The following is an 8366-nucleotide window of genomic DNA, read 5'->3' as shown; positions in this document are numbered from 1 at the left end:
GTTCTCTGTATATAACAGTGTGAGTAAACATACTGTATATGTTCCACCTCACCGCAAAACACCAACTCTCTCCATGTCTCGTGCCTCGCTGTAGGAGGTGGTTTCACGGTGCTGCCTAACGGCGGGCTGCAGATCTCCAGGGCTGCGGTGTCTGACTCAGGGACATACATGTGTGTCGCGCAGAACCCAGCCGGCACCGCACTCGGCAAGACCAAACTCAGGGTGCAAGGTGGGCATTACTGTACTACCAGCGTCTGTGATCCTCTCAATGATGTCCCTCAACCTTTCTCATTCTCTCTTTCTCAAACTCTTTCTTATTCCCTTTCCAACTACAGTGCTATAACCCCCACATACTGTAGGCCCACCCTGATTTAAAGTGTGTTCTCTAGAGTGCTGTCCATTTCCTTTGTATTGATTCCAGGGGAGGATGGTGGAGACAGTGTTTTGATACCATTCCTAATTCCATTCCATGCAACAATTACAATTCTACCTCCCCTGATTGATGATTATGTATTGATTTCCCTCCGTATGTTCTCTCCTGTAGTCCCTCCAGTGATCAGCTCCCAGACACAGAGTTACCTGGTGACCCTGGACTCCTCCGTGACCCTGCACTGCCAGGCTGAGGGCTCCCCCTTGCCCTCTGTAGCCTGGCATAAAGACGGGCAGCCCCTGAGCGAGTCCGTGCGCCAGCGGGTCCTGAGCTCGGGATCCCTACAGGTCGCCTTTGCCCAGCCCAGTGATACGGGTCGGTACACGTGTACTGCGGCTAACGCAGCTGGCACCAGCAGCCTGGAGATGAGCCTCACTGTGCAGAGTGAGTCCCTGTGGAGGGATACGCAACGGAATGGCTGAAACTAACAGAACAGGAACTCACTGTTTTTGTGGAGAACAATTCCTATTGTCTGTCTTTACACTTACTGCAGATTTCTGCTGTGATAAACTGATATTCATGATCCTGTATTCAGTAGTAAACCTTCTCTCTTGTGTATTTATTGATATGACCTCCCTCTCTCCCTCCCCCTCTCTCTCCCTCCGTCTGTCCCCTCCCCAGTCCCTCCCTCTATCCGTGGTGGGGACTCGGAGGTGGTGGTGGAGGAGAACAGCCAGGCCCAGCTGGTGTGTGTGGCAGAGGGGGTTCCCCAGCCCAGCCTGTTCTGGGAGAAGGAGGGCACCCTCCTGAGTGACAGTGCAGGAGAGTACACCATCCTGCCCTCAGGAGAGCTGGTCATCGATCTCGCCAAGGTAAGCCATGATACTGCCTCATACTGTTGGGGCTTAGGGGGTTTAGTACCTAGGGGGGTTTAGTACCTAGGGGGGTTTAGTACCTAGGGGGGTTTAGTAAGGTATGATACATACAGTATCCTGTATGGAGTGTGGATATTGGTCTCGTCTGCTTTGATCTGCAGGTTTTTCTAATATCTCAAAAGCAGATTCATGGAATTCTCTCTCTCCCTCTCTCTCTCTCTCTCTCTCTCTCTCTCTCTCTCTCTCTCTCTCTCTCCCTCTCTCTCTCTCTCAGCCTGATGACTCTGGTATTTACACCTGTGTGGCCACTAACGCAGTGGGTCAGGAGAGTCAGACGGTGATGCTGTCTGTCCACACCCACCCTGCCTTCACTGAGCTCCTGGGAGACGTGGCCCTCAACAAGGGAGAGCGCCTCCTGCTGGCCTGTGGGGCCACTGGCATCCCTCCTCCTAAGATCACCTGGGCCTTCAACAATAACATCATCCCAGGTACAGCAGGCACCCATATAAGCCACACACTGCCCTCACACAATCTCACCTCACCTATCTGCCAACTAACTCAAGTCAAGTCAGTCAAGTCAAGTCAGTGCATTTCCACCAGCGCCTCAGTACACACAGTTACACCGTGTTAAAAAGAAAGCAGCTGTAAACTAAATGGAATAGTGTTTGAGGAACACATAAAAGGAAAAGAAAGACAGTCAATGGAGGGGAGGGGGGTGTTGTTAATGTTGAGGAGACAGACAAGGGATTTTTTCCTGAAGGTTTCAGGAAGACGTGATATTCCCTTTTTGTTCCTTCCTCACGGATCCTTCTCTTCCGTTCCTCCCTTCCTCCAGCTCACTACGACCATGTGAACGGGCACAGTGAGCTGGTCATCGAGCGTGTGAGTAAAGACGACTCAGGCACCTACTCCTGTGTGGCAGAGAACAGCGTGGGCACCATCAAATCCCTGGCATTCGTTTACGTCAAGGGTATGACCCTATCACTTCCTTACCAAATATAGTCCTCTGTAACAGTAATACTGGCACTCAACAGCTCAATATTGTGTGCGCCTACACACATAAAAACAAGAAATACAGTAATATATATATATATATTACTGTTACTATTATTATGACTTACTAGTGATATTAGGGTCCTCATAGACATATAAATGCATTATGTTGGACCCCATCTTGTCCTCATTGAACATGGCTTAGCTTACCGCTTTCCCTTGACCTTCCAGAGCCCCCCATCATCGACGGGGACTTCCACTCTAATCGTATCGAGCCCCTGGGGGGAAACGCCATCCTGAACTGTGAGGTGCGGGGAGACCCCCTGCCCACCATCCAGTGGAGCAAGAAGGGCGTCATCGTCCAGATCAGCAACCGCATCCGCCAGCTGGACAATGGCTCTCTGGCCATCTACGGCACCGTGGTACGACCCCACCAGAGACTTCATATACTGGACAGAATAATATATGACAGCACACTTGTTTATCCATAGTGACTTACAGTTCAGTGAGTGCATTGATTTTCAGTATATATGGTCCCAGCGGAAAGTTTATCTGTTGTTGTTGTTGTTGGTGTTGGTGTTGTTGTTGTTGTTTCTCAGAATGAAGATGCAGGGAGCTACATGTGTGTGGCCACTAATGATGCAGGCGTGGTGGAGAGGAGTGTCACTCTCACCCTGCAGAGTAAGTGTGTGTCCCTGCCCGCTGACCTTAGAAGATAGTTATGTTCTGAGGGGTGTCTGTCTACCTTAGAAATACAGATCTACAGCAACAGGCTACATCATATACTGTGATATAATATATGCCATTGAGAAGACGCTTTTATCCAAAGCAACTTACAGTACAGTGAATGTGTATATTTTTAGTATACATAATGTTCCCTGAATTATGTTTATTGTTATCAATGTTTTACATATCTTTATTGCCCCCTCTTCTCTTGTACCAGGGGCCCCCACCATTGTGGTAGAGCCGGTAGACACAGTAGTAGACGCTGGTACCACGGTGGTCCTGAATTGCCAGGCAGAGGGGGAGCCCACCCCCGTCACAGAGTGGTCCCGCCAGGGGCGCCCCCTACTGGGCAACGAGCGCCTGGCCACCCTGTCCAACGGCTCCCTCCGACTGACCAGCGCCCAGAAAGAGGACACAGCCGAGTACGAGTGTGTGGCCAGGAACCTCATGGGCTCCGTACTGGTCAGAGTGTCTCTCACAGTGCGTGGTGAGTCAGCTAGAACCCTAACTCTTGTTTAGAACAACCTTTTTTTACTGTCTGGTTATGTTAGTGAAATATGCAGTGAAATAACATGCTTTTAACTTTAGCTCTTATTCATGTTAGACCAGATGAATGTAATGATGTATTGACATTGTGATGTTCCTGTTTCGGTGTGTGTGTGTGTGTGTGTGTGTGTGTGTGTGTGTGTGTGTGTGTGTGTGTGTGTGTGTGTGTGTGTGTGTCCTTAGTACATGGGGGCTACTCAGAGTGGATGGAGTGGGGGCCCTGCAGTGTGTCCTGTGGGGTTGGGGCCCAGAGGAGGCTGAGGCAGTGTAACAACCCCCTCCCTGCCAACGGGGGGCAGCACTGTGCCGGCCCAGACACAGAGACACGCAGCTGCCTGGGAAAGCCCTGTCCAGGTCAGTCCAGGGCTTCACTGACACAACCAGGAGATTGTGGATGTGTGTCTGTCTGTCTCGTCTTTAGAATAGAGTGTGTGTGTGCGCGTGTGTGTGTGTGTGTGTGTGTGCATGTGTGTGTGTGTGTGTTTTGTTATGCATCTGTGTGTTACTACACAGACATGAAGGCATACCCATATGTATCCCTGTGTCTGTGCAGTGGATGGTAACTGGTCCGAGTGGTCTTCCTGGGAGGAGTGTTCTCGGACCTGTGGCCAGGGGAACAGGACACGGGTGCGCACCTGCAGTAACCCCTCCTCGCAGCATGGGGGCAGACCGTGCGAGGGCAAGGCCGTGGAGGCCATCATGTGTAGTGTCAGGCCCTGCCCTGGTGAGTGGTCATCATCAGCCTACTTCAATTCAACTAACATTCACTGCTCTCCATTCATTGGACAAATGCCGAGAGCAGCATCATTGGGAAAACACTTGAATGTGTACGTTTAATGAACATTAACTCAACGTATTGTCGTATATTACATGTATGTCATGAGTTTGATGTTGCTACTGTCTTGCAGTGGCGGGTAACTGGGGGTCATGGTTGCCATGGAGCCCATGCAGCGAGACATGTGGTAAGGGGGTGCAGTCGAGGTTGCGACTGTGTAACAACCCCCCTGCATCGTTTGACGGGCTGCAGTGTGCGGGCAAGGACACACAGACACAGGTCTGCAAGGAAAGACACTGTCCTGGTGAGTAATAATACCCTCAGTCAGTTCACTGAAATGTTAACTGACCCTAACCCTGAAACGTACTGTAGTTGTCTGACTCTGACCCTTCTTACAGTGGATGGGAAGTGGTCGTCTTGGGTGAGCTGGGGGGCCTGCAGCGTGTCCTGTGGGGGAGGGACGAGACAGAGGACACGCCTCTGCGCCAGCCCCGCCCCTCAGCATGGGGGCAGGCAGTGTGAGGGCAACGACGTGCACATAGACTTCTGCAACAGTGACCCCTGCCCCAGTGAGTGACCTCTCACCTTACCTCTCACCTTTAGGACTCATTCTGTACTGTATGTCAAATACATTTTGTGGGTGCTGAATTGATTGTCGTTTGCCAGATGAATCTGAATCTTTCTCTCTGCACCCCTCCTCCTCTCTCTCTGCACCCCTCCTCCTCTCTCTCTCTCTCTCTCTCTCTCCCCCTCTCTCTCTAGTCAATGGTAACTGGGGTCCGTGGAGCAGTTGGGGCAGCTGCAGCAGGACGTGTAATGGAGGACAGATGCGGCGCTATAGAACATGTGACAACCCCAGACCAGCCAATGGAGGAAGAGCATGTGCAGGGACAGACACACAGATCCAGAGGTGCAGCACAGCCAACTGCCCTGGTGAGTGTGTGTGTGTGTGTGTGTGTGTGTGGTGTGTCTTCTCCTCTTTGTATTCAATACCCCTGTGTGTGTGTGTGTATTTGTTGCAGTGGATGGTAACTGGGGGGCGTGGCAGCCTTGGGGAGAATGCTCAGCCTCTTGTGGGGGCGGAGAGAGAACACGAGTCAAACTCTGTAATAACCCGTTGCCTAGCAACAAGGGCCGCCCCTGTCCAGGAGACACCACCCAGCTGTCCAGGTGTAATTTCCAGGCGTGTCCAGGTAACGTGTGTGTGTGTGTGTGTGTGTGTGTGTGTGTGTGTGTGTGTGTGTGTGTGTGTATGTGTGTGCATGCATGTGCGTGTGTAGGTGTGTACTTCAGCTGTGCGCTCTCCCTCTCTCCCAGGTGGACCCCAGAAGGCGAGGGGCAGTATCATTGGGAACATTAACGACATCGAGTTTGGAATCGCCATCCTCAACGCCACCATCTCAGACAGCCAATCGGGAGGCAGGGTCATACAGGCCACCATCTCCAACGTGCCGAGGACTTTAGGTCAGTCACAACCACACGTTCATCTGAGCATGTCTGTGGAGTAGACATGTCATCCCCTACACAATCCATCACTTTTTGGCTTAAAGCGGGAGTGATAGTGCCTGTGAATGTGTATCCCCCCTCTTCCCAACCCCCGCCCCCTGACCCCTGACCTCTTGACCCCAGGTCCTGCTATGAGGAAGCTCATCTCCATCCTGAACCCCATCTATTGGACCACTGCACAGGAAGTGGGAGAGGCCGTCAACGGCTACACGCTGACCGCAGGGGTCTTCAGACGAGAGACACAGGTGGAGTTCGCCACAGGTGAGATGGGTGTGTGTGTGTGTGTGTGTGTGTGTGTGTGTGTGTGTGTGTGTGTGTGTGTGTGTGTGTGTGTGTGTGAGTTTATTACCAATGACTTAAGTCAGAATAAAGCCTTATAAAGGCTGTTGGGTCATGTGACTCCCCTAGGTGAGATCCTGAGGATGACCCATGTTGCACGGGGGCTGGACTCGGACGGAGCGCTGCTATTGGACATCGTGGTGAACGGACACGTCCTGCAGCTGCCGTCCCACGCTGACATCAGCGTCAAGGTACAGCAGCCATACTGGACATCAGACAGTCTTGTACATACTAGATACATAATGACCAGCTATCTATGCCACATTCACCATAGGAACAGTTGAAAACACTTGAAGTTGACCAATTGAAAGGTGGTTTTGAAGTATAAAACTGTCAATGTGTGTTGATATGTTTCGTCCACACAGGACTACACAGAGGACTACATCCAGACAGGTCCGGGGCAGCTGTATGCAATGTCCACCCGTATGTTCAGTATAGACAGGGAGAGCGTTCCCTACTCCTGGAACCACACCATCACCTATGACCCCTCCAAGGGCAAGATGCCCTACCTGGTGGAGACGCTCCACGCCTCGGCCATCAGCGCTCACTACCTCCCCCTAGAGGAGGTGCTGGAGTTCAAGATCCACACCACTATCGCCAAGGGTGAGAGTCTCAGCATCTCCTTTTTAGACAGCTCTCTTATGACAGTATGTGTTTCTATGAGTTTCTCACTCTCGTGAACTCTATATCACTCTAATTTACTTATTCTCTTTCTCTTTCTCTCTCTCTGTCTCTCTCTCTCTAATAACCTGTGCTCCTTCAGGAGATCGCAGTAACCAGTGTCCCCAAGGCTTCCGATTGGACCCTGCAGGACCCTATTGTGGAGGTAAAGCATCACACTCAAGTTTATCGCAAATAAGTTCGTCACAAGTTCAAAACAGATATGGTTAGAATGTACAGAGAATGTTTTATATCATGGGTAAAATGCCGCTGTATCGTATACACGTCTGTGCCCATGCTGAGTGTAACCTTGTTGTTGTCTCTAACGAAGATGAGAATGAGTGTGTGGTGGGGAACCCCTGCTCCCACGCCTGTCATAACGCCATAGGCTCATACTACTGCTCCTGTCCCAGAGGACTCACCATCTCAGCTGATGGAAGGACCTGTCAGGGTACGCACCACACACACACACACACACACACACACACACACACACACACAACCTGTGCCACATACCCTCCTGGGTCTGAACACACACCTAACCTGGGCCACAACACACACCCCTGGTTCTGAAAATAAATGCCTGGGTCTCTACACAATAATATATAACTGTGTGCATATAGTGTCCATATACCATCCGTATACTGTCCATGTACTGCAGAACCGTAGAAGTAAGTCATTGGGTAATGCCTCTCCTGTCCCTGTCCTCAGACATTGACGAGTGCTCTCTAAGCGGGCACATGTGCCACGACGGAGAGGACTGTGAGAACACCATTGGTTCTTACCGCTGCGTGATGCGATGTGGGCGGGGCTTCAGGCGGACGGCAGATGGGCTGAGTTGCCAAGGTTACAGTCCACTCTATAATGCGCATCTAAGATTGACAGCGAATACAGTGTGAAGTATTTAGCATGATGTACCCAGGTGTTCACATTTGTTTATTTGTTTGTGTGTCATTCAGATGTGAATGAATGCCAGGAGTCCAACCCATGTAACCAGCACTGTCTGAATACTATTGGTAGCTACCGCTGTGCCTGTGAGCCTGGATACCAACTCAGGAACCGTCGCTGTATAGGTGAGATACTCTACCCCCGCCTTGGAAAAACAATGGTTATGTTCTGTCATGTTCAAATGCTGGGGTTCCCTCCCTTTTTTAACACATACTGTTGTTTATTTAACCTGGTCCTCCCTCTCTTTGTCTCTCTTCACCCTCTCTCTATCTCACTCTTTCATCTCTCTCTCTCTTCTCTCTCTCTCTCTCTCTCTCTCTCTCTCTCTCTCTTCCCTCCCTCTGTATTCCTTCTCTCTCTCTCTTCTCTCTCTCTTTCTCTGTCTCTCTCCACCCTCCCTCCCTCTCTCCACCCCCTCAGACATAAACGAGTGCAGACAGAGGGTGTGTCGCACGGACCAGCAGTGTAAGAACTCGCGAGGCAGCTACACCTGCATTGACCTGTGCCCCACGGGCATGACCAAGGCTGGCAATGGGACCTGTGTGGGTAAGTGTGCTACCACCACAGAGGCCTTGAGAGGGATGGTGGAAGGGAGGGAGATTTTTGGTCACAAATGGTACTTTTAAAA

General features: G+C 51.0%; 1 protein-coding gene across 1 annotated transcript in view; it reads left to right on the top strand.

The window, feature by feature from the left end:
- The window catches only part of hmcn1 (hemicentin 1), a gene marked incomplete at its 5' end in the record, with an annotated part of 87957 nt that overhangs the window by 75560 nt on the left and 4031 nt on the right, over positions 1 to 8366 (top strand). The window contains 23 exons of the mRNA XM_083672345.1: positions 95 to 229; positions 545 to 814; positions 1052 to 1242; positions 1520 to 1733; positions 2081 to 2215; positions 2470 to 2660; positions 2838 to 2919; positions 3182 to 3451; positions 3694 to 3864; positions 4064 to 4234; positions 4419 to 4589; positions 4684 to 4854; positions 5048 to 5218; positions 5308 to 5478; positions 5603 to 5749; positions 5915 to 6052; positions 6200 to 6321; positions 6496 to 6733; positions 6894 to 6956; positions 7122 to 7241; positions 7502 to 7636; positions 7750 to 7863; positions 8159 to 8284. Coding sequence (XP_083528471.1) covers positions 95 to 229; positions 545 to 814; positions 1052 to 1242; positions 1520 to 1733; positions 2081 to 2215; positions 2470 to 2660; positions 2838 to 2919; positions 3182 to 3451; positions 3694 to 3864; positions 4064 to 4234; positions 4419 to 4589; positions 4684 to 4854; positions 5048 to 5218; positions 5308 to 5478; positions 5603 to 5749; positions 5915 to 6052; positions 6200 to 6321; positions 6496 to 6733; positions 6894 to 6956; positions 7122 to 7241; positions 7502 to 7636; positions 7750 to 7863; positions 8159 to 8284 — 3717 coding nt within the window. The remainder of the gene's footprint in view (positions 1 to 94; positions 230 to 544; positions 815 to 1051; positions 1243 to 1519; positions 1734 to 2080; positions 2216 to 2469; positions 2661 to 2837; positions 2920 to 3181; positions 3452 to 3693; positions 3865 to 4063; positions 4235 to 4418; positions 4590 to 4683; positions 4855 to 5047; positions 5219 to 5307; positions 5479 to 5602; positions 5750 to 5914; positions 6053 to 6199; positions 6322 to 6495; positions 6734 to 6893; positions 6957 to 7121; positions 7242 to 7501; positions 7637 to 7749; positions 7864 to 8158; positions 8285 to 8366) is intronic.

Source organism: Argentina silus (assembly GCF_951799395.1).
Source record: "Argentina silus genome assembly, chromosome: 6".
Classification (NCBI taxonomy): domain Eukaryota; kingdom Metazoa; phylum Chordata; class Actinopteri; order Argentiniformes; family Argentinidae; genus Argentina; species Argentina silus.
The sequence above is the reverse complement of the archived record's forward strand: the minus strand, read 5'-3'. Positions and strand labels throughout refer to the sequence as shown.